This window comes from Mycosarcoma maydis, chromosome 9 (assembly GCF_000328475.2).
Source record: "Mycosarcoma maydis chromosome 9, whole genome shotgun sequence".
In the NCBI taxonomy this organism is placed as follows: Eukaryota; Fungi; Basidiomycota; class Ustilaginomycetes; order Ustilaginales; genus Mycosarcoma; species Mycosarcoma maydis.
The window spans coordinates 464,384-483,357 of NC_026486.1; the positions used below are offsets into that span (position 1 = coordinate 464,384).

General features: G+C 54.2%; 6 protein-coding genes across 6 annotated transcripts in view; 4 read left to right on the top strand and 2 right to left on the bottom strand.

Annotated features, from left to right (window-relative positions):
• The window catches only part of UMAG_15005 (putative bifunctional carbamoylphosphate synthetase/aspartate transcarbamylase), a gene marked incomplete at both ends in the record, with an annotated part of 7,010 nt that extends 1,204 nt beyond the window's left edge, over positions 1-5,806 (top strand). The window contains one exon of the mRNA XM_011391823.1: positions 2-5,806. Coding sequence (XP_011390125.1) covers positions 2-5,806 — 5,805 coding nt within the window. The remainder of the gene's footprint in view (position 1) is intronic.
• Positions 5,807-6,968: 1,162 nt separating this feature from the next.
• On the top strand, positions 6,969-8,309 carry UMAG_03544 (uncharacterized protein; the record flags this gene model as incomplete). Its single annotated transcript, XM_011391679.1, has 1 exon — positions 6,969-8,309. One exon carries the CDS (start codon positions 6,969-6,971, stop codon positions 8,307-8,309), a length of 1,341 nt encoding a protein of 446 aa, XP_011389981.1.
• Positions 8,310-8,754: 445 nt separating this feature from the next.
• Positions 8,755-9,259, bottom strand: UMAG_11731 (uncharacterized protein; the record flags this gene model as incomplete). The annotated part of the gene is made up of 3 exons (XM_011391808.1): positions 8,755-8,804; positions 8,894-9,035; positions 9,215-9,259. The coding sequence occupies 3 exons, from the start codon at positions 9,257-9,259 to the stop codon at positions 8,755-8,757; spliced, it is 237 nt and encodes a 78-aa protein (XP_011390110.1).
• Positions 9,260-11,487: 2,228 nt separating this feature from the next.
• Positions 11,488-11,997, top strand: UMAG_03546 (uncharacterized protein; the record flags this gene model as incomplete). The annotated part of the gene is made up of 1 exon (XM_011391680.1): positions 11,488-11,997. One exon carries the CDS (start codon positions 11,488-11,490, stop codon positions 11,995-11,997), a length of 510 nt encoding a protein of 169 aa, XP_011389982.1.
• Positions 11,998-13,414: 1,417 nt separating this feature from the next.
• On the top strand, positions 13,415-16,660 carry UMAG_03547 (uncharacterized protein; the record flags this gene model as incomplete). Its single annotated transcript, XM_011391681.1, has 2 exons — positions 13,415-13,721; positions 13,812-16,660. 2 exons carry the CDS (start codon positions 13,415-13,417, stop codon positions 16,658-16,660), a joined length of 3,156 nt encoding a protein of 1,051 aa, XP_011389983.1.
• Positions 16,661-17,104: 444 nt separating this feature from the next.
• Positions 17,105-18,196, bottom strand: UMAG_03548 (uncharacterized protein; the record flags this gene model as incomplete). The annotated part of the gene is made up of 1 exon (XM_011391682.1): positions 17,105-18,196. The coding sequence occupies one exon, from the start codon at positions 18,194-18,196 to the stop codon at positions 17,105-17,107; it is 1,092 nt and encodes a 363-aa protein (XP_011389984.1).
• Between the last annotated feature and the right edge of the window lie 778 nt (positions 18,197-18,974).

Genomic DNA, 18,974 nt, shown 5'->3' on the forward strand with positions numbered 1-18,974 from the left:
ATTCCCCTGTACCGACCAGATCAGTGGCCGCTGCTACATACCCTTTCAGAATCACGGTTACGCCGTCAACGCAGACACCCTCCCCGCCGGCTGGAAGCCTCTCTTCTCCAACGCCAACGATGACACCAATGAGGGCATCTACTGCACCGAGGGACCCTTCTTCAGTGTCCAGTTCCACCCAGAGAGCACCCCTGGTCCTCGTGACACCGAGTTCCTCTTTGACGTCTTCATTCGCAGTGTCGTCGATTGCGCTGCCGTCAAGGCCGCTCCGGGTGCCACCCCTGCCACCATCTTGCCTCCCGTCGGATTCACCGGTGGTCTTCTCGCCGACAATGCTGCTGCCACTCCCCGTGTTCGCGTGCGCAAGGTGCTCGTCCTCGGATCCGGTGGTCTTAGCATTGGTCAGGCCGGTGAGTTTGACTACTCGGGCTCGCAGGCCATCAAGGCGCTCAAAGAGGAAGGCATCTACACGGTTCTCATCAATCCCAACATCGCCACCATCCAGACCTCGTCGGGTCTCGCCGATAAGGTATACTTCCTGCCCGTCACCCCCGAGTTTGTGCTCAAGGTCATTGAGCATGAGCGTCCTGATGGTATCTACTGCACCTTTGGTGGTCAGACGGCGCTCAATGTCGGTATCAAGATCAAGGACCACCTGCCCAAACTCGGTGTTCGCGTTCTCGGTACTCCCATCGAGACCATCATCACTACCGAGGATCGCGACCTCTTCGCCAGAGCCATGGAGGAGATCGGCGAGAAGTGCGCTCCCTCGGCCGCCGCTAACAACTGGGACGAGGCTCTTGAAGCTGCTCAGTCCATCGGCTTCCCCGTCATTGTGCGTGCTGCTTTCGCTCTTGGCGGTCTCGGCTCAGGTTTCGCCAACAACGTTGACGAGCTCCGCAAGCTCTGCGCCGCTGCCTTTGCCAACTCGCCTCAGGTCCTCGTCGAAAAGTCGATGAAAGGTTGGAAGGAAGTCGAGTACGAAGTAGTTCGTGATTGCCGCAACAACTGCATCACCGTCTGTAACATGGAAAACTTTGACCCTCTTGGTGTCCACACGGGTGACTCGATCGTCATTGCTCCCTCGCAGACGCTCAGCGATGACGACTACAACATGCTCCGAACCACCGCCGTCAATGTGATCCGTCACCTCGGCGTCGTTGGAGAGTGCAACATCCAATACGCTCTCAACCCGCACAAGCGCGAGTACTGCATCATCGAGGTTAACGCCCGTCTCTCACGATCGTCGGCGCTCGCTTCCAAGGCCACCGGTTACCCCCTCGCCTTCATTGCTGCCAAGCTCGGTCTCAACATCCCCCTCAACGAGATTCGCAACAGCGTGACGCGCGAGACGAGTGCCTGCTTTGAGCCCTCGCTCGACTACGTCGTCACCAAATTCCCTCGTTGGGACTTGCGCAAGTTTGTGCGTGTCAGCAGCAAGCTTGGCTCGTCCATGAAGAGTGTCGGTGAAGTTATGAGCATTGGTCGAACCTTTGAAGAGTCGATCCAGAAGGCGATTCGATCCGTCGACTACGCGCACGACGGTTTCAGCCAGAACGACATTGTCGACGACGAGGACATTGATGAGGAGCTCGCCAATCCCACCGACAGGCGCATGTTTGCCATCGCTAACGCCATGGCAAAGGGCTACTCGGTCGACAAGATTCACCAATTGAGCAACATCGACCGATGGTTCCTTAGCAAGCTTATGCGCATCATGAACGCCAGCAAGGTGTTTGCCACCCACAACGCTGCCGACTTCCCACCTGCTATGCTTCGCCAGGCCAAGCAGCTCGGTTTCTCGGATAAGCAGCTCGCCAAGGCGCTCAACTCGACTGAGCTTGCCGTTCGCAAGATGCGTCAGGAGCATGCCATTATGCCCTTCGTCAAGCAGATCGACACGGTCGCCGCCGAGTTCCCCGCTTACACCAACTACCTATACACAACCTACAACGCTGTCGAGCATGACATCAGCTTCGGTGACAAGGGTGTTATGGTGCTTGGTTCTGGTGTCTATCGTATCGGTTCCTCGGTCGAATTCGACTGGTGTGCTGTTCGTGCCATCCGAACCCTCCGACAGCGCGGTTTCAAGACGATCATGGTCAACTACAACCCCGAGACTGTCTCGACTGACTACGACGAGGCAGATCGCCTCTACTTTGAAAACATCTCACTCGAGACCGTGCTCGACATTTACGATACGGAGCAGTCGGCTGGTGTTATCATGTCGATGGGTGGTCAGACGCCCAACAACATTGCGCTGCCGCTCTACCGCCAGAACGTCAAAGTGCTCGGTACTTCGCCCGAGATGATTGACATGGCCGAGAACCGATACAAGTTTTCGCGTATGCTCGACAAGATCGGCGTCGACCAACCCATGTGGAAGGAGCTGACCAGCTTCGAGGAGGCCCAGTCGGCCTGTGCCCGCTTCGGCTACCCCGTGTTGGTACGTCCCTCGTACGTTCTCAGTGGTGCCGCCATGAACGTCGTTTATTCGCCTGAGGACCTCAACAGCTACTTGTCCCAGGCCTCGGCTATCAACCGCGAGCATCCCGTCGTCATCACCAAGTATCTCGAGGGCGCCAAGGAGATCGAGATGGATGCCGTCGCCAAGGATGGCCGACTGATGATGCACTACATTTCCGAACACGTCGAGAATGCTGGTGTTCACTCTGGTGACGCCACGCTCATCTTGCCTCCGCAGGACTTGGACCCCGAGACGGTCCGCCGCATTGAGGTTGCCACTGCCAAGATCGCTGCTTCGCTCCACATCACCGGTCCTATGAACATCCAGTTCATCGCCAAGAACAATGACATCAAGGTCATCGAGTGTAACGTTCGTGCTTCACGATCGTTCCCCTTCGTCAGTAAGGTCACAGGCGTCGACGCCATCCAGATGGCTACCGACCTGATGCTGGACCTTCCCGTCGAGGCTTACCCCAAGGTTGATCTGCCGCGCAACTACGTCGGTGTCAAGGTGCCCCAATTCAGTTTCAGCCGTCTCGCTGGCGCTGACCCAATTCTCGGTGTCGAGATGGCTTCAACCGGTGAAGTGGCCTGTTTCGGTCGCGACAAGTACGAAGCCTACCTCAAGGCCATGATCGCTTCGGGCATCCGCCTCCCTACCAAGAATGTCTTGCTCAGCATTGGTTCGTACAGCGAAAAGCAGGAGCTGCTGCCTGCTGTCCGTACGCTCCACCAGCTCGGGTTTACGCTCTACGGTTCGTCGGGTTCGGCTGACTTCTACTCGGAGCAGGGTATCCCCGTCGTCCACCTCGAGGCACTGCCCGAAGACGATGAGTCCAAGTTCGAGGACACGGCCAAGGCATCCTACTCGCTGCTTACCCACCTTACCCAGGGCCTTTCGTCGCTCTTCATCTCCCTGCCAAGCAAGAACAAATACCGTCGTCCTGTGTCGTTCACCTCGATGGGTTACCGAGCTCGTCGGCTGGCGATCGACCGATCCATCCCGCTCATCACCAATGTCAAGAATGCCAAGCTCTTTGTCGAGGCGCTTGCCCGCCACCGCAAGGCAAACTCGAACTTCGACATTTCGCCTGTCGACTTCAAGACGAGCCATACTGCTTTTACCCTGCCCGGTCTCATTAACGTCAACGCGTTTGTACCCAGCATCGCTGATGGCAAGGTGAGCGCAGACGAACTTGCCGCCGTCACCCGTGCTTCGATCGCTGGTGGTTTCACCACGGTCCAGGTGATGCCTGCCGGTGTTTCATCGAGTATTATCGACGCTGCTTCGCTCGCCAATGCCGAGAGCAAGATTGCCGGCGGCGCCCACTGCGATGTTTCGCTCGGCGTTTCTGCCACTGCTGACAACCACGAGTCGATTGATCAGCTCGCTGACAGTGCACGCTCGCTGCTCGTCTCATTCAACGGTCTCGGTTCGAACGTCAGCAAGGCAGCTGCTATCGCTTCGCACTTTGCTTCGTGGCCAGCGGAACGTCCCATTGTAACTGACGCCCGCAATACCGATCTCGCCTCGGTGCTCTTGCTGGCCAGCCTCAACAACCGCTCGATCCATGTCACCAACGTGCTTTCGCGCGACGACATCCACCTCATTGCGCTAGCCAAGGCCAAGGGTCTGCAGGTGACGTGCGACGTTGCGGTCTACGCGCTCTTCTTTACCACCGAGATGTATCCTCAGGCCACCTGTCTGCCCTCGGCGGATGACCAGAAGGCGCTGTGGGAGAAACTCGACGATATTGACATGTTCTCGATCGGCAGTACCCCCTATCAGCTTGCCAAGGAAATTGGCGAGGTGGCTGCGCCTCAGTCGGGTATCGAGGAGACGCTCTTGTTGCTGCTCGATGCAGTCAACGAGCACCGACTCACGCTAGACGACATTCTTCTGAGGCTGTACACCAAGCCCATGGAGATCTTTGGTGTTCAGGCACAGGCAAACACACAGGTCGAGATCGAGATTGACCGGCCTACCGCATTTGTGCGCCGCGATTACTGGTCTCCTCTCGAGTCGCGCGCCACGGTGGGCTCGATCAACCGTGTGACGTTCAAGGGCAAGACCGTGTTTGTCGACGGTGAGGTGCTTTCGGACTCGACACTGGGCAGCAACGTCAGCAGCATCGCTAAGGTCGCCAAGCAAGCCAAGTCGACCGGCCGACGTGTGTCGTTCTCTGCCGTTACCGCCGCTACTGGCTCTAGTGTGGTTTCAGCTCAGGATGCTCCCATGTCGCCTCCTCCACTGTCGCTGGGTCTCAAGTCGCCTGTGCTTGGCTCTTCCGAGCCAGCTCACCCTCGCAGCGGCAGCGGCAGCGGCAGCTTGATGGCTGCCTTCGCTAACGATTCGACGGCCCTCACGATTGCTCCCCCGGCGCCTTCGATTGGCTCGGTGCTGTACCACCCCACGTTTGCGCGACGACATATTCTCTCTGTCAAGAACTTCTCGCGTGATGACCTGCACGCTCTTTTCTCGGTGGCTACCGAGATGCGCGTCATGGTGGAGCGACAGGGCTCTGTTGATCTGCTGCGCGGACGTGTGCTTGCGACGCTCTTCTACGAGGAGTCGACGCGTACCTCGTGCTCGTTTGAGGCTGCCATGCTCCGTCTGGGCGGTCAAGTGGTCAAGGTTCAGCCCGACAAGTCTTCGGTGCAGAAGGGCGAGTCAATTCCCGACACGATCCGCACTCTCGGCTGCTACGCCGACGCTGTTGTAATGCGCCACCCTGCGGCTGGCAGCGTTCACTTGGCTGCTAAGCACTCTGCAGTCCCCGTGATCTCGGGAGGCGAGTCGTCGATCGAGCACCCTACCCAGGCGCTGCTCGACACGTTTGCCATCCGAGAAGAAATGGGTACTGTGGCCGGACTCACGATCACCATGGTGGGTGATCTCAAGTACGGCCGCACGGTGCACAGTCTAGTGCAGCTGCTGTGCCTGTACGGTGTTACTGTGAATTATGTCAGCCCAGAGTCGCTCAAGATGCCCGAAGACGTCAAGCAGGCTGTGGCACGCAAGGGAATCAAGCAGTACGAGTCAAGCGTGCTCACCGACGACATCTTGGCTCGCACCGATGTGCTCTACGTCACGCGTGTGCAGAAGGAGCGCTTCCCGGACATGGCATCGTACGAAGCGGTCAAGGATACCTACATTGTTGACAACGCCACTTTGTCCAAGTGCAAGCCGACTACGATTGTTCTGCATCCATTGCCTAAGAACAACGAACTGGCCGATGATCTCGAGTACGACCCTCGTGCCGCTTGGTGGCGACAGGTCAAATACGGTCTGTACCTGCGCATGGCTTTGCTTGCTATGGTTCTGCATCATCGTGCATAAACATGTTGCAACATTCTGGCTTCCAACGTTGACATCCTTTTGGACGTCCAACAGAGTCGAGACTGTCTATGAAGGGACCGAGGAGATGAGCGTTGGTTAAATGATAGATGCGACTGTATCGCGCTTCCTTTTCTGTATCCTTCTCTATATATACTCTGAAAGAAATGTAGATATGCATGGTAAGGTTCTCCGCCAAGTTTACGATGGACGCGCCCTGTCTGTGGTTGATACGTTCCAATATGGCAAGGATGATGAGTGTCGACCCTGATTCGTGATTGGATGGTGCGCATCCAGGATCGGATGTTCTGAGCCGGTAAGTCGTGAGTTAACCATCAAAGCTTGGGAATGGAAGCTCAAAAATCTGGGCAGCAGAACCAGTCAAGTCAGAGAGGTGAATTGCGTGCCTAGAAAAAGTCAACAATCGCGAATCACGAATCGTGAATCTGAATCACAGAATAAGAATCGGCAGCACAAGGCGACCAGACTCGTGCACAGTCGTGAGTGATTCACAGAGTCGGGATTGTCGACCGTCAAATCACGAATAGAATCACGAATGCCGTCGGCCAACAGCGGGCCGAGAGTCGTGAGCTGCACATTGCTGCAGGAAGACGGAGAGATTCACGATTCGTGAATTTGTCGACGCGAGCTGTGAAGCACCAAGCTGTGACAGTCACTGTGGGCTCAGCCCCTGATGCACTCTCCTTCTTTGACTGAGCCCAATGCTCGACATTCTGTTCCCATACCTCCTTTCTCTACATCAACCATCTCTACCACGCTCAAAGTTACGTACAGGAAAGTCAGCTGCCAATCGCGCCATTCAGAAGATCGAGACGGTACTGAAGACTCGCCTCTGCTTAGTCCTGGGTTCTGGATACATTCGTGATTCGTGATTCGGTACCTCCACCTTGTCGACTCGTGCCGCAGTTTAACAAGCCTGACTGAGCAAGCAGACGTGAGATTTCTCACGTCTCCATGCCTCGTGAGTCCACGTCACGCGACATTACTCACTCTGTGACTGTTACATACCGGAACTTGACTATTCGTGATTGTGCTTGGACACACTGCTCTGACAAGCCCGACTCAAGCTTGACAGCATCACATCCACGATTGCAAGGATCTTGGTGAGACCGCACCTGCAACATCGCGCTGCTCTCACCAAATGATGCCGCCTTCGATGGAGTCTTCCACCTCATCTGGGTCATCAGAGCCCGTTACTCCTCCTTTGAACCGCAACGCAACCTGGGCTGCAAGCCGCAGCGCTGCCGCCGATGCATCAGAAACCACGCCCCAAAAAGGACCGTCCGCGCCTACCGACAGTTCATCACCTCTATCCCTCCGAAAGAGATTTGCGTCCTTCACACGCTCAGCTGGCAAGAATGTCTCTGGCTCGCTCTCTGCCGGTGCTACTTCGCCCTCAGTGACGCCGCTCCAAGATAGCTCGCAGCGAATCGAGAGATTGGATCTTCAAAAAGGAGCAGTTGGAGCAAACACAGGAGACCCACCAACGTTGTCAAATCATGCATCCTCAGCGCCCATCTCTCGCAGAGGCAGCTTTACGGAGACTGGTGAGCGAGACGTGTTCAGTGCACCCCCCAAGGACGACATTCTCGATGATTCGCCGCTGCAGTGTATTCTCAGGAGCCCCAATGCTCGAGCTCTTCCGGGACATCCAGGCAATCTGACGCCCACTCAAACGCAAGCGCTCCACGAGCTCACTCAGGCACTGAAGAGTGACGGAGCACTTCATGATCCTGAATCGGAACCTCCTTCGTACCAAGAAACGCAACTGCTACGCTTCCTTCGAGCACGTAGCTTCAACGTTCAAGCAGCACGGGCCATGTACCTGAAAGCGGAAGCGTGGAAAAAGGAGATCGACTTGGACCGACTCGTTCGGGAATTTTCTTTCGACGAACGCGATGCGGTCGCTGCACACGGCTGGTGCATGTACTTTCATAAGACCGATAAGTTGGGACGGCCGATCTTCATCCAAGATCTTGGCTCGATGAATTGCACCGAGGTGTTTCGCAAGACGACACCGGAACGAGTGATTCAGAAGTTTGCCGTGACACTCGAGCTTGCAGTGCGACATCGATACGAACCTTGCACCATCGCAAGCGGTCGATGGGTCGACGACAACATGATGGTGATCAACCTAGCCGGTCTTGGACTGAGCACGTTCTGGTCGATGAAGGGACAACTTCAGCAATTGTTGAGTATTCTAGATAACAACTTCCCCGAGTTGTCCGGGCGGGTTCAGATCATCAATGCGCCGTACATGTTTAGTACCATTTGGAGTTGGGTCAAAGGTTGGTTGCCAACAGCGACGGTGGAAAAGATCGACATCGCGGGCGCCGAGTACAAAGAGGCGGTCTTTGAGTATGTGCGCAAGGAGGATTGGCCGAAAGACTTGGGTGGCGAGTGCGAGTGTAGGGACGAGCAGGGATGTAGAAAGAGCGATCCGGGTCCTTGGGATAAGCGCTTGGTCCGGACGGCGGATTTGTAGTGAGGCCAGAACTTACCATCGATGTAATCTCGTGAATGTGAATCACGAATGCCTCTTTTCGAACGATGTTGCATGTCTGTGCTGAGCTTCAAAAAAGTGCTCTCAGTTCACACGACTCTCGTCCAGAGGCGACCGAGCTTTGGCAGCTCCGCGGCGTCTTAGCGGCGCAATTGTGTGCGATGCTGTGGGGATCTGTACTGTTAGCGCTGATGTGCAGAGCACAAGACGGAGCTCACTGTCTTTTGCCAATTGCCGAGTTGAGATGCTTGTACAAGTATCCCTTTCGATCTGGCTTTCACTGGCATTTGCATCTTGCCAAAATGAGCACGGCTTACAGTGCATCTTTGTACCTCGACACACACAAGCCACCGACGAATGGAGTCAATCTGAAACTGGCAATCGCTGCCACTGTATTGCGCTGTGCTATCAAGCCATGTAGAGGTGTCTATTCTTCATCGTCGTATGCGGTGATCTGTTCTCGTGCACGAGCCGGGACTGCTTCGTTGTGAATCGAGCCAAAATCGACAAGTAAGAAAGTGCTGCTAAGAAGGGTCTGGAGAGACGATGAAAACGAGGAGACTTACGAGGATACGAGGTGGGCACCTTGTCAGCAGGCTTCCAGCCGTACGCTTTACGAATGGGGGGTACCGTCACCACAGCCAGCGGGCCGACAGATCCGATGACGATTGAGAAGAACACTACTGGGTGTTCGTGTGCTGCATATTGCTGTGTGATCGTCGATCCCCAAACGAGGATTGCAAAACGAGACAGGTAAGGTAGGGCGTCAGTAGTCGAAGCTCCACAGGTTCCAACTTGCTCTCGGCGGCGGCAGCACTCGACGTTATAGCAGTGTCAAGCGGTAGTGTTGGTCGATGATGCGCCATTCATGAGAGGAAAGCACGTACAAGGTATCGGTATGTGTTGCGGAAAGGCGAGAAGATCGACGCCATTTTTGCGAGTACTTGTTTTGAGCTGAACGAGTGTCGATGCGAGTTTGGTGCTGGTCCGCTGCGTAGACCGATGCGATTACGTTACTATGTGTCGCGTCCTTGTCACGATCAGTATAGAGGTGAGGGAAAGAAAGGTACCACAGCGAAGTTCACGTCTCGAATATGCCCGCCTGAGCTCGGAACCGATCTTCGCGTTTTTCTACCAGATGTCGCTATCTTTTCATAATCTCACATCTGACTAAAATTTGCCTTGTGCGTGTTGCGCGTTGCCACGTGCGTATTGTAGTTGACAAAATATCCAAATATATCGTGAGTAAATCGTGAATCTTTCCAAATCTTGATTTTTCTTCCTTCCTTCTTTCCCGATCGATACAGGTCTATGGCATTTTCACCGGTGAAAACCCTCGCATTCGTGAATCAGATTCGTGATTCTGTGATTCTGTGAATTTGAAGCGCAACAGCTGAGTTCTTACACTTTGCAAGACAGGGGTTGTAGCTGGAACAAATTCCCTCTCGGGGCTGAAACACCTGACGCGGTATGGTCCAATATAAATCATACCTTCAGCACCTCCGCCCATGGATATGACCTTTGACGCAACATCAAGAGAGTCTTTGCGAGACACTTGTCCTACATTCGGTTCAGGATTCGCAAACGAGCTTCAGTCTCCCCTTGGCCAAGCCAAACGCCGAAGTAACAAGTTAGTGGTGATCGAAAAATTGAGTGGTCTCGAACAAGCGTCTTATCGGCCAATGAACGAGCATCGCTCGCAGAGTAGCAGCGGCTTCCGAGGTTCAAGCGTTCCCCGAGATTCGAGCTGCTATTCCCAATTGAGTCTTCTGTTTTTCTCGGGAGACCGAGTCTAGCCGGTCCTCGCGGGGCGTTCCCCGCTGACATACCTTTTGTTCCAGACGACGCATGGAGGAGTAAAGAGTGCAAGAAAGGCGGCTAGTAGCTTGGCTGAAGGTACGGCGGAGCTTCCAGACATTTTCAGCCCAAGTTTGAGGAAGGTGAAGCTGCATGCAAGATAGATAGTGTTGAAAGTATCGGGTGTATCTGTAACAACGTCAATTCTCTCGTTCGCTGACAGAGTTCATGCTACGAGAGGTGCTCGCGTGCCAAACACCGAAAACAACTGCGCCCTTGTGTTTTGGTTCGAACAACAACAGAGTAGCATTGCTATCAAATTCTGCTTGATTGAAAGAAGGCCGAGTAAGGCTCAAGATCCCCTTGATAGAAGCAGAAAGCTTTCCAGGCTGATAACGTATTGCGGATTTGGATTGCGTTGTTGTTGCTCACGGCTCAACGCTGCAGCTGTCAAACCTAGAAGCGAGTCCAAGTTCGGGCTGAAATACCAACCAGCAGACAATTGACATTACAAATTTGACCCCGAGCTGCATCAACGTAGCACGTAGAATCTATTTTCGTATTGGAAAATACTTGACCAAACACGTCCAACGTGTTTTTCTCACGTCACAGACTGCCCGAAACCTCGGTTGCCCTTTTCCATTGTGCTCCATCAACTGTGCTCCATCAACTCGGATGGGTTTGCATGTCACTATGATGTAGATCATCGTTTGATCCTACGATGCTCGGTAGCACTTGTAGCCGAGCGACGCTCAAGCTCTTGTTGATGTGATTGGAACACCGCTCCGTTGGGCTTGTATAGTGCATGCAGTGCGGCTTCAACAAGCTTTCTGGTCACCTAGAGTTCTGGAACGCGCTCTTCAGCATAATGAATGGCAGAAGTCTGCAGCTATTACAAACCTTGTCTGGCTGCTTTCATTGTCTTGTTGCTCAAATGCCGTGTATGAAAGCTCCTGACGTAGCGACTGCACGCATCGGGGACGAGTATGGCACGCGTCAGGAGCCCAGCACAGAACCGACGGAATAGCACAGCCTGGAGGCCTTCTGAAGATTGCAACGCTCACGACTTGTTGGGCTTCGAGTTCCTGCATCCACGATTCAGCTTGATATGCTTGATGACTACGCCCTCTGTTGTTCGAAAGTCTGAACACTATTCGGTTTCGAAGGAGCGTGTATATTTAGCCGCGTGCACACGTTTCTACTTCGCGGAGAAAGACCATCTAGGCGAGACAATCATTGGTTGTGAGGTGGCCCTGACTCGGATATGGGCTCAAACTTTGCTGACTTGCACACTAGCCGCCTGGCTGCCTTTCACAATTTGATCGCTTGTTCAATGGCAGAGGGCGCAGTGTTGTTGGAGACCATGTCTCCTTACTTTTCGTTGTTTGCAGCGAGTCGCGCTTCGGACTGGGGAATCAAGCCCGTTTTCTCGAATCTCAAAGCCAAAAACAAATCACACCCTCTAAATGAGAAACCGTTCGCAAAGCTGCAAGGATGTTTCCGCTCGACGATTGGTTCAGGAGGCTTGAGAGGCGGCGTTCCGGTATGGATTGGGACTCCGTCCTTGCAACAATGCGGTGCAGATGAACTGGAAAAGGGCGTCGCAATAGAAGTACTTGTTGTAGACGTCTGTTTCAGATGGGATGACGCTCTGGGAATTAAGGTGAAACGAACGTGGTGCAGAAACAAGTGGCGCTACATTATTTCGCAGCACAATGCTTCCCGCTCCGAAGTTGGTGGTCTCATCGAATCGACTTCAGCCCTTCTTGGCTCGAAAGTGATGGAGAAAACCAAGACGAGAGCCAATCCTTGCATCTGCGTTCGATGTTTTGTGGGGGTGGATTCGTTATTGCTTTTGATCAATTCGAGGTGAAATGAGCTTTTGACTAGTCAACTTAACGTTAAGTTAACTTAGCTGACGCGCTAGTCACAAGCGTGCACACGATTGAATGCCCGATTCGTGATTCTCCCAAAATAAAAGCAAAAATGAATAAATAGAAAACCTCCAAATACGTTATTAACATAAACCTGCCGGTTGCGTGTTCGTCTGGTTGAACAACAGTCGATCCTCTGCTCGCTTACAGATATACTGTATTTCTGGACAGCCAAAGTGAACAGTTACCGTGAGCAGCTGCCCTGCACAATCACGAATACTGCTCTGTTCTGCACTGCACTGCACTGCACACTCAACTCTAGCTGCAATGCAGATCTGGGCCCTATTTCAATTCCGACGTTCAGACTCAGCTTGGAACACTTCTTTGTCGCCTACGTCAACCTTGTTTTGCAACACAACAGAATCGTGAGTGTCCTGTCTGCTCGATCATGAAATTCCTGGCGATGGCGACAGTGATTCGTGATTGTCATCGCGAGATCGATTTGACGTCGAGGGTCCAAGAGACCACATACTCTCCGCTCCGACCGGGTTATGTGCTCCTGCTCGGACCCTTCCTCTCGTCTTTCTCTGCGGGCTGGTGACTGAGGACAAGAGCTGTCATCCTATCACGTATCTCTTGGCTTCGCCTATGAGCCACGGTGAGCTCGGCCAAACAGCCGCCCTTAGCTGTGTCTGAGTTTGATAGCGACTGCGCTCAGTGAGTAACACACAGTAAAGAGCTCGGCTCGAAACTCAGTCATCGCATGACCCAGCGAGGCGTTTTGGTCTTGTAACTTCTCTTCCCGCGTTGCCCTTCGTGATTGACACTGCCTCTGTTTTTGCCGTTCCGCTTTCCCACTCACCTCCTCTTTCCGCCCAGCCAAAGCGCTTGACTTTCCTCGCCCCACCTGTCCCTCCTCACATCCTTTCTCGTGGTTCGGGTTCTGCGGTAAAGTCTCACTTTTCTCGCCTCAAACTTTGCTCGCTCAGACTGGCTTTGACACTTTTCCACGCCCATCCTACCTGTCTCCTTTCAGCTGTCCTTTTCTTTCACCCCTACCTTTCTCTTTTCACCTTGACCCGACGACACGCAGCCCTCCCTGATCTGGACGACCGCACCTCCTACACTCTTCACACCATCAGAATAACAACACTCACCATCACCGCAGCTTCTTCCACCACAACCATCATCTACTCTTTTAATCACACTTCAGCCCGCTATCTAACACAAAGAGCTTCACTTAGCCTGACGCTTCATCCACAACATTTGGGCTAGTCAGCAAGTTTTTGTCGGACGACTCGCACATTTCTACCTAGTACTCGTGATCTTCCACGCGCTAACAATCCGCGCCTCTTCATCGTCCAGACAGACACGAAAAGGGAGGCGTACAGCTTCCCTCGCCCGGCTACCATCACTATGGCGAGCAGTGTGACTGCTTCCACGGGAATGTCGCTCGGCAGCCGACACAACTCTCACAACAATCTCGTTGCGTCCGACAGCGTCTCTGACTGGCTCAACTCTTCTCGTGACAACACGCCCAAAGGACCCACGTTATTGACCGCACAGGAGTCGATTCACCGACAGAACAGCTACTCCAGCCTAACCGACGGTTTTGACATGGTCTCTCCACCCACGCTCATCTGGCCAGACACAACAGAGTCCAAGATCTTGGGCCTCAACAACGCAGATGAATATCTCTCCAGCCTTGCAGAGCAGTCCATTGGTAAGCTTTTCGTGGCAGTACGACAACCTTTATTAGAGCGCCTACCGCTGACATCCAATCCCATTTGCCCTTTCTTGGCCGCAATCACAGGCCTCAAAAATACCTTCACCGAGACACTACATGTTGATGACTTCTTCAACGACAGCTTGTCCAACTCCAACGCCAGCAGTCCGTACATGGGCGACACAATTAATCTTCCCGGCTGGAACCACGGCCCTGAAGTGGTGGGCGGACTCGAATCTGATGTAGACTCTCCTGAAGGCATCTGGTACGGACAAACACAGCCCATCACAACCAAGGCTGCCCGCAGGGGTCCCACTGCGCTCGACTTCTTTGTCCAAATCGATCAATCGGATATCATGGCATCACCTGGTGCAACCAACTCTGGCGGCTTCCAGACTCTCGATACCACCGCGCCGACGACCAGCAGCAAGAGTGTCGGATTGCTGGGGGCACCGACTCGAACGCTCCGATCTGCCATCTCTGCCCCTCTCTTGCAACGAGATGACCCGGTACTCGAAGCGGCTGGAACGCAACACCTGATCAACGACTTTCTCATCGATGCAGGATTTCCGCAAGAACGCATTCCAGAAGCGAATGCTCTCGGTCTGGACCTCGGACCTCAGTCGAGTGCGGTCAACACGCCTGCTCATGATTCTGTTGTGCATGGAAACGAAGGCGGCCTCGACAAGGATGGCTTGCCGCTCATCACAGAGCTGGCAGGTAATCCCAGCGTGGCCCAGTCCTCGGCCCTCTTCCAACGTCGTGCTGTGCAGCGCGAGCTTCATGCACCTTCGCCCGTTGCGGTTCCCGCCGTAGATGCAGGCGATCAAACTATCGAGGTCGCTCCCGGCCGCACCGTTACCGTCAACCACCCGACGGATTCGACCGTAGACCCAGAACAGATGACCGAGGATCAGCGACGAAGGCTTGCGCAACTCCACAAGATTCATGTTGCACAGCAGGCGGCACGATTAGGCGTGTATCAGGACTTTGTCACTCCATCACAGCAATTTGCTGGCCAAGAAGCGAGCGAACGGGCAGCCAAGGCGGTACAAGCAGCCCTGATGTACGGCATGGAAGGCAACTCTCCGCGAAAGCTCAGCGTAGGCTCAACTGGATTGCCTACTCCCGTCACACCGCAGCATCCGCTGCAGCCCGGCCCCGGCAGCATGGCCAATGCTGCCTACCATCCTCACATGCAGAACTACCTTGGCGTTCAAATGCAAGGCTATTCTGCTACCAGTTTCGACCCACGACTGCCCGGCATGCCATTATCTGCCGACTCGGCCAACTTCGCACCTTCGATCCAGAACCAGTTCTCCAACCTCCACCTGGTTCAACAACAGCAACAGCAGCAACAGCACCAGCAGCAGCAACAACAACAACAACAACAACAACAACAAGGTGTCTTCACCCCACAATTTCTCCACCAGCACGACACCACCCTATATGCGGGGCCAGCCAACGTCGGCTCGCAAGACATGTCCGGCTACACATCGGTCTATCCACCACCAAGACACAACAGCATCAGCGGTGCAAGTGTGGGAAGTGAACGAAGCGGCGGCATGCACGGTCCAAGTCTGACGCTCAATGGGTTTGGACACCTCGTCAGTGACCAGATCATGCTGGCGCCGAGAAGGGCGAGTCACCTTGGCTTGAATCGAGCCGAGTCGAGTCCTTCCTTGGCCTCGCAGATTGCCGCCAACCCGATGCAACTGCAAAATCCATTCAATCAGCAGCAATCGCAACCGACGCAACAACAGTCACAGCAGCAGGCGATGCTGGCGACGCTGGAGCCGTCGAAGCTGATGACCAGTTCAGAGATAGCCTTGATGCCACCAGCTGCTAGCACGCCTCGATCAGCGCCGGCGGATGCATCACGCGAGCATCTGGCGATACAGCAGAATCGAATGCGTCAGTTACAGCAGCAGCAGCAGCAACTACAGTTTCTCCAGATGCAGACTGCAGCCATCAAGCAGGCCGGAAGCAGCTCAGGCCAAGTGACGACGAGAAAAGCACCCAGCACGCTCTCTGCGCCATTGAGCCCTCCTCGGTCGCCAGCCAAGACCAAGTCGACACCCCATCTCCGAAGTCCATTAGGCGGTGGTGCGGCGGGGTTGCCATCTTTGCCCGCCAAGACCACGGCACCGGGACTGCGAAAGATCGCTTCGAACCGAAGGATCAACACTGTCGCCTCGTCATCCACGCTTGCCGGCAGCGGCAGTGCAGGATCGACATCGTCAAGCTCGAGCTCATCCGCCTCAGGTGGTGGCGGTTTGAAGGGTAAGACCAGTACCTTTGGGCTTGCTGGAGGTTTTACGCTCGAACTCACCACCTCGGCATCGCCTACACGAGCTCGAACCATTTCTCACCAGAGCAACGTCTCATCGCGATCCAACAGCTCGCCAGGCAAATCCAAGTCGCCGACGCCCTCGGCGCTCGCCTCCGGATCCGGCAGTGGAGGTTTCACGCAGCTCTCGTTCGTCAACTACGGCTTGAACGATGCCGACGAGATCTGCTCGGCTGTCGCTCCCAGTGGAAGTTACAAAGTACCGTTGCGCGGATTCGGTGCGTCCTCGGGCGAAGACGACGATTTCGACGACGACGCCAGTTCCGTCCGTACTCGAACCATGTCCAATGTCACCGGGGTCACAGGAATGGCAGCGTCTGACGACGAAGATGATAGCCCAAGCTCGACAATAGGCGCCACTCCAGGGAGCCCCTCCAAGAAGGTTCGCAAGAACTCAAGTCGCCCAAATCTGCTGTTAAGCCCGAGCGGTGCAAGTGCTAGCCCGCTCAGAAGCAAACGCAGCATGGCCAACTTAGGAGGAAGCGGTGGGAGCGGTGGAAACCGAGCTTGGGATGCGTCCAGATCGCCGAGAAAGACAAAGTCGACCATCTTGAGTCCTGTTTCCAGCGCTGGAAGTGGCGAGTAAGCCCGTCGCTCTGCAACGTGAACTCGCATGGCTTCGATTCTCGTCACGGTTCGTGCGTCATCGATGACAATCGTGAATCACGAATAGTCGTGAGTGTTTTATTCCCCTTTATGCGCCCAACTTTCAAATCTTCTTTTCGTTCAATGTTCGTTGTTGAGAGTGGAAGCATTACAATCGTCAATACAGTATATCCGTGCTTACATAGGCAGTCGCAGTTCAGCACACAGCTTGGCTTGAGAGCTTGACTCAACATACTTGATGGTCGAACCATTCGTTTCGAACTTGTGTCTCACTTGTTGTATGGTCATAGCAGGTGAGAATTACAATGCGTGTGTGCATCCGCCGATACGTCCTTCAGAGCCACGACTGTATCATTGTGCAAGTTGACATTACAATTGCGCTGAGAGTAAGAGTACTGTACATGTTCCAAGCTGCTCATGCTTGTTAAGGAGCGACTTTGACAACCATCTTGCCGACGTTTTTACCGGCAAACAGGTCGTTGAGCGCCTTAGGGCATTGCTCGAGACTCTTGCCATGTTCTCTCGCTTTGGCGTCCAGCTCTTCACCCACGACGTGGAATTTCCTAGCGAGCTTACCCTCCTTCATCCACTTGGCCATGTCGTCTTCCGCCTCGCTGTAGCGCTTAGCGTAATCGAAGACGATAAAGCCTTGCAACTTGATGCGCATAGCGATGATGGTCTGGTAGTTCTTCAGGCCGTTCGGTTTCGGGTTGTTGTAATCGGAAATGGCACCGCACAGTGCGATACGAGCATGAGGCTTCATGCAAAGCAATGACATGTCGAGAATATCACCCCCGACGTTTTCAAAGATAGCGTCGATGTAGCCGTACTTCTTGGTGACAATCTCGCGATAGGTTTTCTTGAAGTTGGGGTCTTTGTAGTTGAGAGCCTCGTCGGCACCGAGAGAATCTTTGAGCCATTGGCACTTGTCGTCTGCACCTGCGACGGCGATCACTTTGCAGCCCTTGAGCTTGGCCAGTTGAACAGCGACGCTGCCAACCGATCCAGCAGCACCCGTGACGACGACGACATCATCTTTCTTGATAGCTGCAACGTCGAAGATACCCCAGTATGCAGTCTGACCGGACGAACCGAGCGGGCCGAGGTAGTCAAGCAGAGAGCTGCCTTCACGAATGCTTCGCTTTTCGACGCTCTTTCCGGGGACACGAGCGTACTGCTGCCAGCCGAGCGTACCGCTGATCTGGTCGCCCTTGCTCAGGCCAGGGAACTTGGAAGCTACAATCACACCAACACCACCGGCGCGCATCACTTCACCGATCTGAACTGGTGGCAAATACGATCGGGCATCACGCAGCCAACCGCGCATCGCAGGGTCGAGCGAGACGTACTCTACTCGTACCAGGACCTCGCCATCCTTGAGCTCGGATTCTTGTGGAACGGGAACAGTTCGCTTCTCGTAAGTCGAGTCGTTTTCGCCGAGAGAATCCTTGATGGCGGCAGTGGGACGCTCGCGCAACACGATCTGCGTCTGCTGGGATGGAATGGCGAACGACATTTTCAGAACGAGTGGAAGGAGAATGGTGAATAGGATGCAGAGATGAGCGCGGAATGGATGCAAACGAGCCTTTATGAGTTTCAAGAGAAACCAGCCACGACTTGGCTACACTGAAGTGGATTAACTCCACGGACCACCGCATCCAGTCTCTCAATCCTAACCCCGCAAAATGACCAAACACATTCGAACCCGGAGATAGAAAGGTTCGAAAAGTTTCCCAATGCCTAGCAGAGTCGCATACTCCAGACAAAGCCAAACCTCAAACTGACGGGCCTTGCTTTGGTTTCCGGTGACTGAGTTGGACCTTTTTGCCGGTTGATAGGGCTCGAGTTCTTCCTATGCAGCGTAACGCAGCCGGCTAAGCTTCAAGCTTGATCCGACTGAGTTTGCGAATCGAAAAAATAAAATTCAAAAATGAAACAATCGTGAATCACGAATCGTGAATGACACATCGACTGCTGTCACACGTGCACGAGCGGTCCACAGAGAGGCTTGACATGGTGAGCGACGGAAGAGGCACGAGGCACGAGGATGGACGTCCGATGCCAACACGCAACACGCTGACGGACATGCAAAATTCACGATTCACGATTCGTGATTGGAATCCATGTTAGAGTGAACGGCATACAGAATAAAGATGTGAGATCGACGAAACTGGACCCTGAAGCGCAGGTCTCACGTCTCGGACTTCGGGTGGGTGTCCACGGCGCCTCAGTTGGGAAGTCTGGATGATTCCAAGATTCACACGATTGGAGGAGCTTTTGTGTTGTCTTTCCCA